At 38.3% G+C, this 21,529-nt stretch overlaps 2 protein-coding genes across 2 annotated transcripts in view; one reads left to right on the forward strand and one right to left on the reverse strand.

The window, feature by feature from the left end:
- Positions 1 to 556: 556 nt before the first annotated feature.
- Positions 557 to 1,914, forward strand: LOC106714233 (transcription elongation factor S-II). The gene is made up of 2 exons (XM_014507213.2): positions 557 to 751; positions 967 to 1,914. The coding sequence occupies exons 1-2, from the start codon at positions 683 to 685 to the stop codon at positions 1,774 to 1,776; spliced, it is 879 nt and encodes a 292-aa protein (XP_014362699.1). The 5' UTR covers positions 557 to 682; the 3' UTR covers positions 1,777 to 1,914.
- Positions 1,915 to 2,584: 670 nt separating this feature from the next.
- The window catches only part of LOC106714255 (zinc finger protein 91), a 28,377-nt gene continuing 9,432 nt past the window's right edge, over positions 2,585 to 21,529 (reverse strand). Inside the window, exons 2-5 of the mRNA XM_014507238.2 lie at positions 11,283 to 12,236; positions 6,065 to 7,482; positions 5,789 to 5,984; positions 2,585 to 5,453 (exon numbers count right to left, since the gene is read on the reverse strand). Coding sequence (XP_014362724.2) covers positions 2,910 to 5,453; positions 5,789 to 5,984; positions 6,065 to 7,482; positions 11,283 to 12,230 — 5,106 coding nt within the window. The 5' untranslated portion in view covers positions 12,231 to 12,236 and the 3' untranslated portion in view covers positions 2,585 to 2,909. The remainder of the gene's footprint in view (positions 5,454 to 5,788; positions 5,985 to 6,064; positions 7,483 to 11,282; positions 12,237 to 21,529) is intronic.

Here is a 21,529-nt window from a genome sequence, read left to right on the forward strand (position 1 = left end):
CTTCGTTCCATCCGGGAGTCCCTTGACACCTCTCAAGTTTTTTTTTTTAAATTATCAAGAGGGTGATAAAGTCGGTTCTTTGTAGAAGAATTTATCTAGAAAGAATTTTAAATCTCATTTTTAAATAAGATAATTACAAGTAGTGTCATCAGATGGCGTACTACTGGTAATTTTTTAAATTTTTTGAGATTTTTATAATGTAAACAAACTAACGTCGTAGGCTTGTTTATGTATTTTAACAAATTAAATATGGGCATTTGTACGGTCAGTATTTTTTTGGTTTGGTTTAAGAGTTCGCAACGCATATTCATCATAAAAAGCGACATCTGTTATCATAATTGGATAACTATTGATAGTTACAGAGAGAAAACCAACTTTGCTAAATTATGGTTATATTAATTTCAATAAAAATAGCACCAACGAATGTAAAATTTGTACGCCTAAAAACAAATGACTACAACTTAAATTAATTTTGTACCTGAAATTTTAAATTTTAACTTTGCAACCCAAAACAAAATGACTTTACGTTTGAGTTATCTGTAATAACCGAAGCCGGGTAAAATGACGTTTCGTTACTTTTTTAGTCTATTTCTAGTGGTATGGTGGTCGATTAACAATATTTTTCATATTGAGTTCTAAACAATTTTAGCGGGAAGTTGACAATAACTAATTATTGTTAAAAATGAGTGTCGAAGAGGATGTAATGAAAATTCAAAAGAAATTAACTAAAATGACTTCAGAGGACGGCACTGTAAGTTTGATTATAGATAATTTGAAACCAAAAGAACTTCGACCGATTTCTGTCTAGACTGTAAGGATTAAATATATCTAGTTTAATTTCGAACGATTGGAACGAATCCTCGTGTTGGAATTATATACCTGATATAAATTTATCTTACTATTTAAAATAAACTTATAATATCTTTTATTGATTACTTACCATAATGTAATTCTTTTTTGTTTTAGGGACAAGAAGATGCTCTTGAATTATTAAAAAATCTGCAAACGATGGCGATAAATTTGGATGTGTTGACGAAAACAAGAATAGGAATGACTGTGAATGCTTTAAGAAAATCAAGTAAAGATGAAGAAGTGATTTCATTATGTAAAACATTGATTAAAAATTGGAAAAAATTCCTTTCCACTCCCAATACACCTTCTAAAGATTCAGGCAGTTCATCAAAGCCTAAAAAAGATTCAAGCAAGGATAAAGAAAAAAAAGAGGACAGAGAAAAAGACAGAAAACTGCCAGCATCATTTCCCCCACAATCAAATACAACTGATGCTGTAAGACTAAAATGTCGGGAACTGTTGACGCAGGCCTTAAAGATAGATGGAGAAAATCCAAATTCTTGTGGATCACCGGAAGAGTTGGCAGAAGAGCTAGAGGAGTGCATTTATACTGAATTTAAGAATACTGATATGAGATATAAAAATAGGGTTCGTTCAAGAGTTGCAAATTTGAAGGACCCTAAAAATCCGACATTACGTACCAATTTTCTCAATGGTGTAATATCAGCCTCGCGGTTAGCTAAGATGACTCCTGAAGAAATGGCCAGCGATGAGATGAAGAATTTACGAGAGAAGTTCATCAAGGAAGCAATTGATGATGCTCAATTGGCAACTGTACAGGGTACCAAAACAGATATGCTCAAATGTGGCAAATGCAAAAAGAAGAATTGTACTTACAACCAGCTGCAAACCAGAAGCTCCGATGAGCCCATGACAACCTTTGTCCTTTGCAACGAGTGTGGCAACCGTTGGAAATTCTGTTAAGACATCCTTAAGTTACTTAGATAAGAAGTATTCAAATATTTTAACAATAGAATACTGTACTTCTTGTAATACATATATATAACTATGGAATCTGTATTTTTGTTTTGTCACTGTGAATTGACTTGGCTTTATTACTGACTGGAATCATGTTCAGTAGTCAATGACTTATTAGTTAATTTTAATAAATTAATCTGCTTAAAACTTAACGTTTTATTTTATAAATTTTAAGTAATAGGGTTCAACTAATAATAAAACTTAAATTGCAGATCATAATTATGTATTCATCTATTATTTCACTTATTTACAATAACAGGAATGAGTCCTTTAGGACAGGAATAAACATATATGTATATCATAAACTGGCATATTTCTTACCAAAGTCTTATAAGCTATATTTTTACAATAAAGATTTAAGTAATTCTGGACATATAGTTTAGGAATATATCTCCTATTTTTATACTCAAAATATCAAAATTGCTAATATTTTTATATTTACGTTGTGAGATTATTGTCTACATTTTGATGAGACAAATCCAACAATCTCAGTGTATTACACAATGTTTGTTGTCTGTGAAATTACCACAATTATGTCAAGAAATCAAGGAAAAAATAAAATTCTAGTACTTACTACAATTTTATTTTTGCCATATACATTGGTGGTTATATCAGACTAAATAATAAATTTTTATATCACCCCCAAACAATCCTATCAATAATAACTACATGTATTTATTAACAATAAGAACATATAAATATATATCACAAAGCTACAAACACTTTCAATTCTAAAATCTCAAAAGGTATGGTTCTGTTTGACATCTTACAAATACTTGAATATAAATATTGCAATGTAAATGTAATTTGTTATGTAGTCATTTAGACTTATACAGTCAACAATTAGCAGGCACATTGGTCAATGTATTAAATTTGTTAACGTCTTAAATTGAACAATGATAAAGTTTTCATATTATCCAGAATTTCTATTATCTAATATGGCAAGCTACACTTTGGTGAATATCAATAATTTTTTTTTTGGCTCACGAGGATCTATTTTTTCCCATATATAATATTGGTCTTATTCCTAATTTGTAACCTAAATGCTGCTCGATTTTTTTAAGTCATATTATCTAATTTTATCCTACCAATAATTCTCCTGTTTTTATTTTTACAAATATTTTTTCATCATTACATATATCTACTTTGCTTTGTATATCTAATTTGAGATCAGCGACACTTTCTTCTTCGTCTAATTTTGTTATTGTAAACTTCACATCTTCATTGGCGACATAACATTCGGGCGTAAGATTTTTCTGGTAGTTGAAATGAGTTTTCAAATGGTCCCTTAAGAAATGCGACTGAACAACGGCTAAATCACAAAAAGAACATTTATGGTTGCCATTATTAAAGTTGTCATTTTTATCATGTCTTCTGAAATGGTTACCCAAGGCATCCTGACGCTGGTTTGTATAGGGACATAAGAAACATGGATGTAATTTGCGATCCTTGGTTGGCGTAGCGTCAGTTTTGTTTGTATCATTTATGGAATTATTTAAAGCGCATCTCCGTTGCAGAAGTCTAAGTGTTTGTTGATCACTTATCGAGAATTGTTGGAAATCACTTTTTGGTATACCTTTTGGCATGGTTTTGATCGCCAATTTGATGTTCTCTGTGCTCTCATCTTTTTTGTGTTCTGTAGGCTCTTCAGATTCAAGGAATCCATTGCTACCTTTTCTTCTTTCAGCGACAGCTTCATCGTTCTTTTGATGCTTTCTCATATGTTGAACATAATTAGCATAATACTTGACAGAGTAATCACAGAGTTCGCACTTGTATCGCTGCTTCGAGCCGTGCAATGATAAATGAATTTTATATTGTTCTCTCTTTTCGAACGCGGATGGACATTTATGGCACTTGTATCGCTTCTCTTTTTGTCGACCATTTTTTAAATATGTCGGGTATATAAACTCTGGATTACCATGCATTAGATAGCCAAATTGAGGATCTGCTTGAAGAACTGGTGGAAAATGATCATTAGGCTTGACGAGCTTATCTTTATCATTTAAAACTCTTTTTTGAGCCTCAGTCTTTCTTTGAAATAGATCAGTACCTGACAATGGGATATTTTTGTAGTCCATATCCTCACCGGATTCATAGTCACAGGTCGACTTAGCATCTGTCTCATGTAACAATTCATGTTTGGCCAAATTACCAATATTCTTAACGGCGTAGCTGCATTTTTTGCATTTGTTTTCGCCGTCGCCTCCATGTAAGCTCATATGATAGTTCAGTGCTGAAGTTTTAAAGAATTTTGCTGGACATTCTTTGCATAGATACTGTTTTGGGATATGCTTCCCGTCATGGGACTTCTTTGGCGAAATGTCCATATCGTCATAATTTTTACCGGGGAGGGTAACTACCCAATTTATTTCTGAAGTCGCCGCGCAGTGGACCAGCTCCAGCCTAGGTTCAGGATGCGCCGGGTCCGTGTTATGGATAAACTTAAGCATCTTAGTTTTAGTGTGATATTCATCGGAGTGAACAAAGATATGCGCAGCTAATTCAATGTCATGAAGTGTGGAAAATTCACAACTCCTACACTTGTTTGGAAATGAGAGATCGTGGAATTTGTCGTGGACTTTTAATTCAGAGTCTGTGAAGAATCGCGCTGGACATTTTTGACAAAAATGTAATGTTTTTATTACTTTGTTTTCGGGAGTTGCACATTCCTCTTTAACGAATTCATCAGCGGCATTCATTTTTTCTTCTTCGATTACCTTACGCAGTTTCGCTATCTGATCTTCATCGGGGATATCAGGCTCGACGGGACAATAGATGCGGCCATATATTTCGCCGTGTGTCTTCGAGTGATCCGCTAATCTTCCGGAATTATCACAAGTAAATTTACAATCCAAACATTTGTACACTAATACTTCATTGTGTGCATTTGCGATGCAATGGATTTTCTCATGATTCGGTATTTTACATTTCTGAGTATTAACGTATGAACAATATCGACATTTGTACATTTTGTGGAATTCGTTCTTCGCCGAGACCCATACGTAGGGAATTTCATCGAGATTGGGGTCTGATTTACTTTCAGTCTTATATGAAATCGAAGTGGACGCTTCAAGATCTGCTTCGAATTCACTTTTTTTCGACATAATACCGTGAACCCTCATATGCTGATGGAGAAGGTGACGTTTGGAGACGCTATAGTTGCATTCGGGACATTTGTATGGAGTATCTGCGGGCAATCGGTGGAATTGCTCGTGATACATGAACTGAGATTTGCTGTTGGTCTCGTACGGGCACTCTGTGCATTTGTGTCGCTTGGTCGACGACTGATGTGTACTTTGTTGTTCATTCAATGGTGATTTGCAACCCATTGCCTTGGCGATGTAATCTTCGGGATCGGTGATGCCGTGTAGAACGAGATGTTGGACCAGCTCTTGTTCGTCTTTCACAAAGAATGGACAGAAGTAGCACTTGAATATGGACTGAGGCGACGGCTGGTGTTGTTGCATGTGTATGATCAGCATCGTCTTGTCGTTGCTTTTGAAAGGACACTTGGTGCAGGAATCCGACACGGACTCATTTAACAGGGTCGACCCCTCTAACTTCGGCTTCACTGTAGTAACCACTTTTATAACCCCGTCATGTTTAAGTCTGCAGTGCCTCTGTAATCATTTGAAAATTCACGTGTTAATTTTTGTATTTTTATTAAAATTCCAAAAATACAAACAACTCTAAAATGATTTAAATAAAAATTTAATAAGATTTACATAATTTTAGAAATATATAGTTTATTTAAGGTAATAATTACAAAGAGGACACATGCAATATAATTTTAATGACTTAATTTTTCACATATTACATTAATATTTTAATATAAACATTAATAAATAATATTGTTACATTGCGTCACCAGGCACAGACATCTAGTATCTATCAAGTTAAAAAGACTTCTTTCATCCCATTGTTTGTAAAGTAAATAATGTGATTTAATTCATACCTGTATAACATGTTTCCAATTAGACAGCTGATTGCAATGGCCGCAGCGGTACGCCAAGTCGGCGGGGTCAGTCATATTATCGGGTTTCTTGGTCGCTCCGCTAGCGCCCTGCTGAGACTTCGCGTCATCTAATCCGTAAGAAGACGCCTTCGAATGTTCCCGAACATGTTCCAACAGAGCTTCTTTGGATGAGTCTCTGAAAATGTAGATAATGATTTCAATAGACATTTTTGATAGAAATGAAAAATAAGACAGCGTTGTTGTTTAGTAGCTCACCTGTAATTGCATTTTTTACATTTCCATAAAGTCTTTTTAGGTCTCTTCGTGTCTTCACTTCTATTGTCCAAACTGTATTTATAGTCGCCATGTTGAGTTTGTAAATCAAGCGGCTGCATATCTGTCGACGTGTTTGTAAGTTCGTTTGCGTCGTTGTAACTTTCGTCGACGTCTAAAGACGCGTCCACATTCGTATTCTGTTCAATATAATGAAATTCATTCTCTCCATTCTCATTTAATATCGGCATAGCCAAAAACTTATTGTATTTACTGTAATTTCTTCGCCCTGTCTCATCTGTCATTAGCACTTTTGCATCTGTATGATTAGGATCCCTGGCAGATCTTAGCTTGATATGTTTTGTTATATCCCATCTCCAATTAGACTTGTATTTACATTGAGAACATTCGAACGGTTTCTTATTTAAATGTCCTACAATATGTACGTGAAACCGAGACGCTGTGGAAGCCCAAAACATACAGTGTGGGCATTTGAATACCTTTTTTCCAACAGCTTGACTCGGTGACAGATTCATACCTTCATTTTCATCAACATTTTCCGAGTCAAAACTTTGAGGCGGTTCTGGAAGTGTGGAGTCATCATTGATACTAATATCGAGCGGTGTGTCAAATTTAGTTGTTTCTGTATTGATATTATTCCACACGAATACGACATTCTCCATAGGATGTGGCTCGACTTCTTTCTCTGTACTCGAGCATACAGCTTCATTGCTGTCTTGTGTTTCCGTTGCAATTGCTTTTGCTTCTTCCTCATTTTTCTTGCAAGTTTTCATGTGTACGTATAGATCTGCACTAGATTTACACCTATGTCTGCAGTTTTGACATCTCGTTGAACTTAAACTCGACATCAACGTATTGCTGGGAGTTCGGCTGGTTTGAGTCGAACACGTTTTTTCGTGGACTGAATGTTCCGATAAACATTTGCTTTCAAAGCCGCAGTTTTTACATTTTAAAGACCCTTCTTCTCCTGTTTCTGTAAGCAATCTTTCTTTTAATTTATCGAAAAATGATTCATGTTTCTTTCGAGTTGAAGTTTCTTTTACTGGAGGACTGTTGATGACCGGTGTGAATGTGACATCTGGCGGTAGACAGTCTAATCTATTTGAGTTACTTGAATCTGGTGAATCGCTCGATATTGACTCTTTGAATTTTTTCATTGGCGGTTCACCGGACGTAGTTTTATTTTGATTTGGGGTTGATGAATTGAGTGGTATGAGTTGTGGAATTGGCCTGGGTATCTTTCGGCTCTGTTTACGTGACTTAGAATCTTCTAATGCCGATTCTTGATGTTGGCCCGCACGTGTGTGACTTGAGCCATTCTTCGAGGATGTTTCAGAAGCATCATTAGAATCACTATTGCAACTGACCAATTCTCTTTCTGCGTACTGTAAACCCATTTCCTGTAAAATAGAAAGAAAAATATTGTTAGTCAAAATATTTGAACGAGAATAACATTCCAATGGTGCCAGGATAGATTTATTGACTGATTTTATCACTTTATTACATAGACACTTAGTTTATTTTCTTGAAAAATATGTTACATGTTAACTGTACAGTCAGCTTCATAAATATAGTGGCAGTCAAGATATCCAAATATATAGGAACACCTAAAGTGATCAATTATATAAGTACAACCAAAGTCATCAAATTAATTGAAGCATCCACTCTGCTCAAAAAGATCGAAGCGTTCACGTCGTCATATATATGAGTACATTCAAAGTGCCCATAATTATAGTTACAGACATAGCGTCAATAGTAACGAAGCATCGAAAGTATGCAAAAATATCGTAACATTAGACAAAATTGAACTCTATCTCTATTCACTTAAGATACACTTTGAAATATACTACTTCTGTTAAATTCATTTGACGCTTTGTATCAACATAATAGGTTGTCTAATAAGTTCGTTCCGATTTTTAATAGGTAGCTTAGAATAGACCCGAATATATTACAATTATTGAAAACATATGACATGTTTAGATAACACATCTATATATATAAAAGAAAGTCGTGTTAGTTACACTATTTATAACTCAAGAACGGCTGAATCGATTTGACTGAAAATTGGTGGGCAGGTAGCTTAGAACCAGGAAACGGACATAGGATAATTTTTACCCCGTTTTATATATTTTATTCCGCGCGGACGGAGTCGCGGGTAAAAGCTAGTACATACTAAAAGAGGATAACTTCAGCCATATTTTGACAAATGGTAGGACACGATTCGTTCTTTTCTATCAGTTTTATAAAAACTGATTCACTTAAATTTTGCCGAAATACATAAGACGTTTTGCAATAAAATCGAACAAATATAATTTAAAAGACGTATTCCAAAACTTAAGGGCCTTTAAAACTTCCCTTAAAAATGGGCACGAACTTATCGGACAACCCAACATTTTTCTTCTTATTATTATAAAGTTTAAAATTTATAAATTGACGATACATGACCGATACCTAATCTATATATATATAAAAGAAAGTCGTGTTAGTTACACTGTTTATAACTCAAGATCGGTCAAACTGATTTAGCTGAAAATTGATGTGGAGATAGCTTAGAACTAGGAGACGGGCATAGGAACTTTTTATCTTGTGAGCATTTTTTTTATTCCGCGCGGACGAAGTCGCGGGCAAAAGCTAGTAAGTAATATCAAATTTTACTCTGTCACAATATGTGCTAGTTTCAGTGTTTTACTATTTTCGCCGCAGTACATAAGTTTAATGGTTCGAATCCCAGGCTTACAAGGTTTTTATTTTTCAATATTATCAATCACATATAGAGCTTGTTTTCTTTTAATGAAAAGGAAAAATCTGGTAATGTACTTAGAATATGTTTTTACTTAACAAAAACAATTTTAAAATTTTATTTTTGGGGTATTAAATATTTATATAAAATTAATAACGATTAGGTTCGGCCATCTCGGAATAAAGCGAGTGGGCGGAGAGTGTTTTCACTTGTCATTACGGTCATTGAAATTGAATTCTACTCGTATATCCATATCCTTGAAATACACTTTGAAAGTATACAAATTGTGTTAAATTAATTGACAATTTGTATCAAAATATTTTTCTCTTACTGTTAGGTATCTTCAGTCCGGTTGCAGTAGAATTTTCCAAGCATAGATTTATTACACGTATTCGATGTCGCCAGTGACATAGTCCGCGCGGAATTAAATGACGAAACTTACAATAACAAACGTGAACAATAAAAAAACATGCTAACGACTCGACCGACGACTCGGTTAAAAAAAGGGACAAGGAATATTGTGGTTCCTTAATTTTTAAAGATGTCGTATTCGACTACTATTGTAACCAATAATTGTTGCGATAAAGTTCAATTTTATATAACTCTTTGATAACAAAATTAAAAACCTTAAAAAATGTAAAAAAAAGTTTGGGATTCGAATCGCCAAAACTGCGTATTACAGCGAACAGTTAAGCCGTTAGGCCAAACTGGCATATATGGTGACAAATTAAAATTTGATATTGCTTATCTATCTAGTATCTGTCATGCGGTACGTAAACTTGTAGTAAATAGCAAAAAAATGTTTTGATTATAAAATGTCAAATGAATTTAACAGAAGTAGTATATTTCAAAGTGTATCTTAAGTGAATAGAGACAGAGTTCAATTTTGTCTAATGTTACGATATTTTTGCATACTTTCGATGCTTCGTTACTATTGACGCTATGTCTGTTACTATAATTATGGGCACTTTGAATGTACTCATATATATGACGATGTGAACGCTGCGGTGTTTTTGAGCAGAGTGGATGCTTCAATTAATTTGATAACTTTGGTTGTACTTATATAATTGATCACTTTAGGTGTTCCTATATATTTGGATATCTTGACTGCCACTATATTTATGAAGCTGACTGTACCTGGGGATCGAACCCAAAGTTTGCACAAATCACAGTGCCAAGTTTAATGTCATCGCTAACTATACTTAAAAAGATTGTAACATTATTATTTTCTGTCCAGAAATGTTTGTGTCGCTTGGATTTAAGCTTTATCTTTTAAATCAATTGATGAATGTTGTATATTACTCGGCAGATATTATTTATAATTTACAACACGTAATAAAAATGATCATTACATTAATACGGAACGCATAATAACACCTAATCCTAACCTAACAAGAATCAAATAAAATAGTTTTAGTCAACAACGTCATTTGTACGAGTATTTCTGCAATGGAAACCCAAAGGACAGCACCGCGTATATTAAATCACGAAACGCCTAGATGAAAATAAAGATATTAAAATATCTATGGTAATGAATCGCATTTTAATAACAAAAAATATATTAATACGTAGAAACAGTTTATAATCTATTTATAAAACTCATCGCAAATATTTAAATGTACCAATATTAAATGTAGCCAACACCATGAAATGTTAGATTAATAGTTAGATATTAACAATTAGATAATTAATTAGAGTATTAATATGTTTTGTGGATTAATGATACATGGATGATGAAAGATAGTGTATCTACTAAAAATAGCTTCAAACTTAAATTTGTGTTTTACCTACCCTTACTACAAATTTATCAACCCTACAAAATAAACTTGATCAATAAAAATAAAAGATACTAAACAACAATATAAAAAATATAAATAATGTACAAACTAATTGTGCATATCCTAGTTTATGAGTAGATATATTACGCCAATGTAAATATTTCGGTCCAACCTAATATTGAATCTTAGACCAACAGCGCGCAAGCACCGTAACCGCTAATCAACTTGACTCATCTAAGACATGGGTACATTTTACATAGTAATCCAAACTGCTTACAAAAATACGTGCGGAAAATGTAGCAGTACGTTATTAACTTTAAAAAAACTGCCGATAAACTTTAGGGACAAATCTTTGAATAGTTTACAAGCTAACAAGAAAACCTTTTGGGCCTTTCAAAACTACTTATGCATTATTTGTTTATAAAATGTTAATTATTGATATAAAACTGTTCTACCGGTCCTTAACAAAAAAAAAAACAAGCTAGTAATATTATCTGCAAGTTAAAACACATGTTACACAAGCGACATCGGTACTTATTGCATTGACTTTATGCGAGTTGGAAAAGGGACTTAATGTAAACACGGCACAGGGCGCACACGGAGGACTGCGGCGTGACGTCACCGGGTGCGGCCTGCCGGGTGCCGGGTGCCGGGCGGCGGGCGGCCGGGCGGCGACACTCACCGAGGCCGAGTGCGAGGATCGCGAGTCGCCGCTCCCTTCCTCCTCCTTGGGGACGCGCGTGCTCCCGCTCGCCGCCTCCTCGGCAAGGCAGAGGTCGCTGGCGCCCACTCGGTTGCGTCGTCGGTTCGACGTCAACTGCCCCACAGGCGGCGTATGGTGATTCATCTCGTGCACCGTCAGACTCTGTCTAATGTCGGCGGTAAAGTTGCAAATCGAGCAGCAGAAGCTGCCCGTGCCGCCGTGGTTTTTCATATGACGGTCTAAATTCCATTTGTATGGCGTCCGAAAGTCACATATGGTACACTTTATCATAGGCATCGAATGGTACTTGACGTGTTTCGTGTATCGCGCTCTTATATGCGTCACGTAGTTGCATTTGTCGCACGAAAAAAAGTTTCCCTTTATTTTAGCGTCGGAGGTTCCGTTGACGATCATCGCTGCGTCACCATCGACCTCCAACCGCTCGATGAGGTCGTCGCCGCAATCTTCTACGTCCATGTCCTCATCGCATTCCTCTACTTCTTCGAGCAAGTCTTCCTCTTTCTCCGATGACTCGGTGGCGGTAGCCGCAATCGACGTCGGGGGCGGGGGTTCCATCTCCGCGTGTCTGTCGGAGCCGCTCTCGCCATGGACCATTTTAATATGTCGCACTAGTTTTTGGTGATGTCGGGAGGCGTAAACACAAAAGGCACAATCGTAAATTTTTAGCTTCACGAAATGAACGTCACGAGTGTGGATAAGATAAGCTCGCGGGTTTTGTGTATAAAACGTGCACTTGGTGCAACTGTAGTTCCTTCTTATCTTGCACTGTGGTAGTTCCAAGTCTTCAGCGGCGTCCGAGGAGCCTTCGGAGGACGCGTCGCCACACAGGCGGCCTTCGTAGGGGCGCAAGATAGTCGCGACCTCGCCGACGTGCGCGCCCGGCGACGAGGACATCTGTTGAAGCATACTCCGCTGCAACAAACAATGCTCGGTGTCGGTTAAACGTGCCGAGACAAGAGTGGGAGGCGCGCGGGGCGCGCGAGGGGGCCGAGCACGGGGCGCGGGGTGCGGGGCGGACGCGGCAGCGGCGCTGCGGCGTGTGGTGCGCGAGAGCGTCGGCGGTTGAATGCGGCGCGGCGCGCGGCGGCCGTCGCACCGGCTCACGGCTGGCGCTGCCGCGGTGGCGTGGGCGCGGGACGGGAGCGGAGGGACCGATGTCATGTGCTCCTATGTTTTTCATCCTCGTCGCCGCGGTTAGGGGAGCCGACAGCCGGCGGACGACCTCCACTCGGCTACGACCAAACGAGACCACTCCTCTGTGCTGCTCGAATATTATTTTGTTGCATAACCGCAGACGACTGGTCCTAGCTCTGTTTTAACGTTGTAGTTTTTCAATTTCATCCATAATGTAAACACACGAGTTATTATTACGTCGGCATGTTAGGATAAAAAGAATTAAAAACAACAATCTGATTATTTTTTTAAGTAAAAAAATAGCAATAACAAGTGGAATAAGAAATGTTAGTTAGCTTAGCGTTGATGTCTTTTGTGATGTTTTAATGTCGAAAAGTGGCATTTTATGATGTTATGAAAATGAATCTTAATAGATCATGCAAAAACACGATTGGTAGAACTTTTCAACCCTTCAAATTTATTTTTATTTAGTTTCATTCTAATTGCAGAATATACCGATGGGTTAGATAAGCTCCCTGGGGAGATAAGTGCGTACTCCTTATGTACTGCGTCTCCACGTCCTAATTTACTCGAACCTACATCCGTGTCAACATTAACTTAGTAAGCTATATATATATATATAACAGCGATATCTATACACATAGTGTTGAGTAGTCAATACTGACGTTCGACCGCCTATAGTCGTTGAAATAGGTGAGACGGAACAATCCACTCAGACAATCTCGGCGCGTGAAGGCCTGACCCCTATGAAGCGTTCCCATGTAGCAATACCCGTAGAGGTTATGTAAACATAATTCTATCGCTGTTGTTATTACATTCATCCTATCCTAGGCATCTTATTACGCTGCAAGTTAGCTAGACTTAAACCTGAATATATAATCATTTTACATGCCTACAAAACTTATGCGTTCGGAAAGTAAACCTATGTTTTACAAATTACGCAAAACATAATTATTATTATACAGATAAATTTTCTTTCAATAGAATGGCTAAAGTATAAAGTAGGAAAAAAAAATAAGGAAAATAATATGATTTAACGTTTCCTCTAGGAATCGAACACGGAGCCATAGTCTTTACAATAAAACACTGTGGTTGCTGAGTCATGCGGGTCGCTCAAAGACAAAGAAATAAAGACTTCAAGATACCTTGAACATCCTATATGATAAAATTGAATCTCTTTATCTAATATATAAAATTCTCGTGTCACAGTTTTCGTTCCCGTACTCCTCCGAAACGGCTTGACCGATTCTCATGAAATTTTGTGAGCGTATTCAGTAGGTCTGAGAATCGGCCAACATCTATTTTTCATTTTTTTTTAACTGCGCGCGGACGGAGTCGCGGGCGACAGCTAGTATAGTATATATTTTCTAGAAGTTTACTACCACTAAACATATTCAATATAAAACAGACATTAAGCTAAGCCTGTTTAGAATCGAATCTAAAACATTCGAATAAACATCCACTACATTGTTATATGTATCAAAATAATATTCAACTATATCCTCCTAGTCATTATTAAAAAACATATTACCGATATCTAATGACAAGTTTTACAGTGATTATAATATAACTTTATGCAACATTTTAAAGTCTCATCGTAGCCTGTCGCTGCTTATAATGTGAAACATACCTAATTTGACAGTATAATTAGTACTCCACGATTCGGAAACTCTTTAGGTTATCGCTAAAGAACGCTCAAAAGCACTAGTGACGTCACTAATTTATTATTAAAAGCATCCATTTGTGATCAAAACATTATGGAGAAGATTCCGTATTGTTACTATTCTAAAACTAGCTATCGCCCGCGACTACTTCCACGCCGAAAAAAATAATAATAATAAATAGCCTATTTCAGATTAACAGGCTATGTTCTACATCTACGCCAAATTTCCTTAAGATCCATGTAGCCGTTTCGGAGATACCTTATAAAAACTTCCATCCACCCATCCAAATATTCGCATTTATAATATTAGTAAAATATATAAATTAATTATATATATCTTTAAGGTTGTTTTACTAAGCTTTTATACTTTTTCAAATATCAGCTTTTTTGATTCATATTTCCTTAATTGGAAATTATATCAAACCAGACAACAGTCAGCAATGACGCAAGCGTGAACGGTGGGTTTACAATGCTTTATGTTTATTTTTCCTGAGAGTTGCAGGTTTATGTGATCTTACTTATCTTCAACAACCACCGCATGGTAATTTTAATAAACATCACAATCTTGTCAATGCAGACCATGATAACAATCTTGTCATCCCAGTACACTTTAAATTATGTTATGTTAAAAATTTAGCGATCGTTCCTTTAAAGTTATACTATTTAGCAATGAAATTGATGGCACATAAACATGACTCAATAAGTTTGCAATTAGCAATAACTTAACAACTTTATAAAAAACTAGCTTTTACCCGCGACTCCGTCCGCGCGGAATAAAAAAAAAAATAGAAAACGGGGTAAAAATTATCCTATGTCCTATTCCTGGTTCTAAGCTACCTGCACACCAATTTTCAGTCAAATCGATTCAGCCGTTCTTGAGTTATAAATGGTGTAACTAATACAACTTTCTTTTATATATATAGATATCGCGTGGTATTTAAATCTTGTCGTTAATATAATTATAACAAACATTTGTTAGAAATATCCAACCGATATATGGGGCCCGTGGCCGAGTCCGCAGTAGTCGTCTTATACACATCTACCGACAGACGAGGTATCTCGAGAGTCCCTCACTATATTTTATACAGATTAGTGACTACAGAGTAACGTTGAGCGTTGACCCACATGTCCGCCGCGGCAGAGCTGCAAGTAATGCTACATATAAACATAGCGTTGGTACTAGGTACGACCAAAGCGACCCTTCTTATCCTATAAAATATTTACTAAATGTAAAAATTGCTTTACTTATGTTTATGTTACTACGGTGCGTTACTATTAAAAGGTAGTAGAAGATAAATATATGCTTTTTATTATGTTTTATCTATTTATCAATATTTTTTTTACAAAAAGACGAATGCAATAAATGGATAGATGCGAATTAAATAAGTCATCAGAACTAAAATTCTTAGCAAATGTAATTTTGTGATAATTATTCGGTACACCTCCATAAACATAGTACATTTTAGTTGCACTATCCAAGATATTCGAGTCGGACAGCAAATGGAAAGCGAGGCGTGAAGCAGCGCCGCGCCGTGCCGTCGGGGCCAGCTGTCGGACATCCTGCGTTACGCGGCAGGCGCGGGGTGAGACGTGCGGTGCTCGGGGTGCGGCGCGCGGGATGCGGGGCGGGGAGCCGACCAGGCAGGAAACGGAGAAGGCATCCCGGAGCACAATGGAGGCGGCGCGCCTCAGGGGGAGCCCTCGCAATCGATATGGCGTCGGCCCGCTAAGGTCCGCTGGCCGCTGCTGAGGCGGATGCCCCGCTCCCCGCTCCCCGCAGCCGTGCCGCACCCTGCCGCACCTGCTGGGTATTTATAGAGCGTGGAGGGATGTAGGGACGTCGAGTGCGCCCTAGCGGGCTACCTGCGTGTGCACACCGACACCGTACACCTCGAGGGCACGCCGCGGCTCGCACGCACTCGCCGAGACGCGCTTGTTTGTCACGACGATGTAAAAATAGTTGCAGCAAGTTGCCGAACGTGGTTCACCGTTCGCGATATGATACCTTGCCACGTTTCAAATAACAGGAAAGAGTTTGTTTTGCCTTGTTCTGCACTGTACGTGGAGGACAAATACGTCGATGCAGTACAAAAGCAACGCGTTTCGTGGCTTCTGCAAGTCTGCATTGACCTTAAAATTAAGGTTATTTATATGGATAGATTAATTACAAAGTTACTTTAATGGGTATTGAGTAAAAGTTTACACTACACTCATCTAAATATAGAGTATAGAATACATATGTACATTACTTAAATATGTGGTCCTGTTGGACCGATCGAATCCATAGTCTATCGGCGAAACGGGAAATACCTAAATATGTGCAAATTATTTAACCCGATGATTTTAGCAGGTGGTATAGTTTTAATTTTGAACATAAACATAGTATGAAGATCAAGGTCGTACGATTCTAGCGATTTTTTACTAATCTAATTTTTAATGGGAATACTGATGCAGTCTTTAAATGACAAGATGTTGAGGATGAGAAACTAAATTAATAAATACATACTTAAAATACATTACATCGAGATACATCACATAGAACTTGAATTGTGCATAAAACTTCGTAAAGTCGTACGACAAAATTGTATTTACCTACTTTAAAATTCAGTGTCCTTTCACTCTCGCCTCCTTCAAGTCGGACTCCCATCGAATCGCGTCTGCATCGCGCATATCGAGTCATTTGGATACGATCATTACTTTTGCTTTCGTTTTGGAGCCGCTTTACTATTTTGTGAACTATACATTTGTTACAAACTAATATTATTCTAATAATTACTACCATACCATCGAGGAATGGAGACATATAATAGACGAGAACATAAAGAATAATTATAACAGAGTCAAAAGTTAAAATTATCTTTGTCGAAAGCAATAAAAAAATATTGTAATTTTGTTATGCATACATATTCTTATATGGATTTACATCATAAACGTATCGACAGAACACACAGTTCGTATAGGTAACGTTATTAACAAACAAAGCATCACTCGATACGAATTATTGCCAAGTACCTATGTACTCTAGCACGAATTAACCGCGGCGCGGCGTAGCCGGTGCGGCGGACATCTGCACTGAGTCAACATCATTGTCTGTATTGTTTGGAGGTACGCAGCGGCCTGTGACTCGTTACGCAGGCGAAACTATTCGTAAGGAATAGTTTAGACATTTGTCTTCGTCGCTATCAAGGAACACCAATAGTTAGTTATACTGTAAAAGGGGTAGGTATAAGAACCGTCATTCGCTGATGTTAGGAGGCGGGCGTTGAGGACGCAGGCATGGCGAGCATGACTAGCACGATTGCTCCGACTGCGCGGTGTGCGGTGGCGGGCGGCGGAGGCGGGAAGCGGCGGGTGACGCTCACCTTGCCTCGGCCTCCGCAAAACACGACCATTTCTTGCAACGAAACAAGTTCGTATCCGATATCAACGTTAAGCAAATTTTCACTCAAATAATTGTGATGTTCGACTGCGTCCGCCGTCAGACGACGTTATCAGAGCCGTTAGCTGCAGTGCCTCACACCGGCGCGGCGCCGTAATCAATTCACCACGTACACGCATGTATGTATAGTTGTATAGGCATATTGCCGTCTTTGTTTCAAATAATCTTCAGGCAACATTATTATTGTAGATACCGATGCTGTTTAACCTACCGTTAACTGACAGACGAAAGCTATCAATCTATCTATGTCTAATATCAACGCACGGCGACACAATATTATACCTAAGTCTAAAGTACAGGAAACTCAAATTGATGGACCCATGAGGGCTTTATAATATTTCAGGTGGGCAGCATGGCAGCGGCTGCAGCGTCGTTGCGGATTTTGCGACGTAAATAATTTGCGCGCCAATTGACCTTTCGTCGGGCGTCGTCGGAGTGCGGCGGTGGCGTGGCGGTGCCGGCGGGCGCGGTCGCAGCGCCGACCAACACGTGCTATATATAGACACGCGACAACACGGCTCAGCCTCATGCCGCACCGCGCCACACCGCGCCGCGCCCGCCGTCGTCCGGGTACCCGCTTGGGGCCGACTACGTAGGCAGTTTTCCTTTATCACCCGCCCGACAGCCTCCGGCCTGGAATTTAGGGAAGCGACGCCGCGGCCGCCGACGCCACCGAGACGAAGGCGACGGGATGCCGACCCACGCTTCCCTCCGGCTCCCAGGATCGATAAGCTGCGAGTGGTAGCCGCTAGGAAACCTCATCCGGAATATTAATCGACTCTAAGTATAGAGCGGGCAACGATCTAATAGATATTTTAACATATTTTTGAAAAACAAAATATTAAATTTTATGCATATTTTTCAGTTATACTGAGTGGAATCATAGACTGCTAAAGTAAGTTTATATACTAATAGTTAACATTGCCTCTGCCTATGAAGAGCTGTATAATGTCGACGTGCGCGACAATAATGAGTACAGTCGTTATTTTCATAACTGAAACGCCAAAGAGTCATCGGCGGCTCACGACCGTCAACTATCTATGTAGGTGTGATACAGTGCGTCGATTCTCGTCCGCTGCCATGTCACCGGTCGGACGGGTAATTATCATAACCTTGAAGAAGGTGGCCGCTAAACGGCTCTCGGCGCGTCAAACAATGAAAGGAGTGCAGCCAGCGACCGGCGAGGGCCGCCGCGGCGACGGGCGCTCGCGTGGAATTCCTACCGAGTGGCGTGAGCCGCGCTCGTTTAAAGATGGCTGCTATGATAAAGCGGTGACGCTCCTCGGGCGCGGGCGTCGTGTCGGCAGCGCGCGTGTCGGCGTGCGTGGGGCCTAGCGTTGTGTGTGTGTGCCAGCGTCCCCGCGACCCGCTCCCCCGGCCGCGCACCGCAGCGCGCCCGTGCCCCCGGCCCCCGCCGGCCGCGCACGCCGCCGCCGCAGCTCTGCCGACCATCCCGCCTGCTGATAATGTGTCTTATCAAAGCAGCAGATAGCAGAGGTGCTGCGCTCGATTAGATGTCACGGACGCCAGTGTCGGCCGACGCGACGCGGCCGGCCTGCACGAGCGCTGCGGCGACTTGTTTGTCTAATAACTTGTTGACGCTTTGATTTACATTATGAGTCAACTTGTTATTGGCTACAGGACCGATTGGAAATTATGTGATCTTCATATCTCGTCCTTTGCTATCGAAGGAACATTAGCAGGAACATTAAAATGTTTTCAACACTAGATCAATTAATAATAATTACGATTACTAGAATGACACTGTGTTCTCGTTGATTCGATATGACTATAACGACTGCAAAGACAAATTCACTTGAGGCGTCAGTCGTGAACACAAATTCCAAAAGTCAAAAGACGATTTACAAAGAATTTGGTAAAACTTTGTGATCATTAAGTTACATGTATAACTTTATGATGATTGAAACCTCAGAATGTAGTATAGACCATTTGTTATACTTTAACCAAATGTATATAGTGGCGTAAGACTAGGACTAGACTATTTCTCGTAACAGTTCACGTGTTATATGGGACAAGAAGCTTAATGTGTCATCTTATCGTCTTAAAGAAGCTGCCACTTGAAATAACCAAGAGGCAAGTGCTCGGACAATTACAAAATACCTATCATTATTACACCAACAAAACTCGCTTACAGTAAAGATTATCACAAAGGTATAAAACTGGTATTAAAGTGATGGACCATAAAATTTTCCATTAATTATAATTATTGTTATGCTCTTATAAATTTTAATCGCATATATAGCTACTAATTTCACATTTTGGACAATTACTTTAAAGGCACATGTACTTTTGTTTATGATCAAAACCTCCGGTAAGTACCGTATCCACTGCGATTTAGTCGTGTATTGAAGTCGTATAGAGAAACCAAATTGGTTTACGCCTTCCGAGATTTTCGCGTCACAAATGTGATACGTAGGGGAGTTTATCACCGAGCGGTCAGAACAATTTCCAACCATAGAGGGTGAATGTTTAATATCACTGCTGATACGTAGTCGATCGATGTTTAAAGGGACAGTGGTTATAAAAATATTCTTCTTAAAACATGATAAAATTCTATCAAATATAAACTTTCACGACTATTATTAATTTGTGACTATAATTATACAGAAGCGGCATTGCTTTTACATTGTTACAACTGTTACATTATAAAGACATTTGAAGATTAACTCGATGCATAAGAAAAAGATCCAATTGTTACACTAGTCTACGTCACTCGATTTACTTTTTTTTCCTAGGATAACATTTACGTGCTATGGTAACTCTTGTCTTCGGGTCGCTCAGAGTACTCCAGCCAGTACTTTGCCCGCCAGCAAAGGAGGCAAACATTGTCGCGTCCCAGTTTGAAATAACTGGGCTAACGAGACGTACTATCTTGTATTAAAGTTATGAGCGCACGTGCCGAGTTCAAAAATTATTAATTGTGGCATATTGTGATACTATAATGTGGTGGACAGCTAATTACGTTCATAATGTTAAGAAACGTGACAACACAATTGCTAAATTACAAAAAAAACTGCAAAGATATTTGGTGAATTGCTAATGAAACTTGTGATCTAAAATAGCTGTATTTAAACTCAATTGTTACGAAAATGTTTATTTTCTAAAAAAAAATGGCCTAAACTCTCTAAATACATTATTAATTTCTACTCGTTAATATTTGAATTTTTGTTTTATATACAAATTTTGTATTGTTCAGAGGCATTTTAATATTGTAAAGACGGTTCATTAAACAGCTTCGTATCACATTGTTTTGAAACAAATTACGACATGTAAACATATTTATGTTGGAAGACGTTGGTGTTACATCGAGGTGGTCAACAATCTGGCTACTTATTTCAAATTATGTGTAAATAGATAAGGCAGTCCCACACAATGTCTTACGTCACCAATTGCTGGTGAGAAACATTAAAAACTGAGATACGTGTACCAGTTGGAGTGAGGCTAATCGTTTGCTTCTGATTAGATTAACATAAAGACTCCGAGAAAATGTTAAGAATTACATTTATCATAATAATATGTATCTAAATAATACTTTTAGATTTAGTTTAGATGAAACACGAAAACTTGTTATTGACTGTTGAGTTGAGTTGAGATAAGATGATTCAGTAAAGAATGATTTATTAAACATTTGGGAATTTAGCAATCAACTAGAAATCTAGTGGTAAAATTACCACAGACATCTCATGTTTATCTTTTTATTTAATAAAAAAGTACTTCACCTAGTAAAGGCAGTAAATAGATTCAAGTTGAAACAGCGGTGAAAATGATAGAGAAACTGCGCACTAGGGCAGTAACACTCGCTGATGTGTACAGTAACACACGAATGTATATGTTGTTCATTTTACCTACGCCGCGCATGTGTGAGTCGAAGAAACCCAGGAAAGCGGCTGCGACGTGTCGCAAGAAGCCGTTGAAGTAACATAAGCGCGGCAAATTATCAGGGTCGTG

Source organism: Papilio machaon, chromosome 1 (assembly GCF_912999745.1).
Source record: "Papilio machaon chromosome 1, ilPapMach1.1, whole genome shotgun sequence".
Lineage (NCBI taxonomy): Eukaryota > Metazoa > Arthropoda > Insecta > Lepidoptera > Papilionidae > Papilio > Papilio machaon.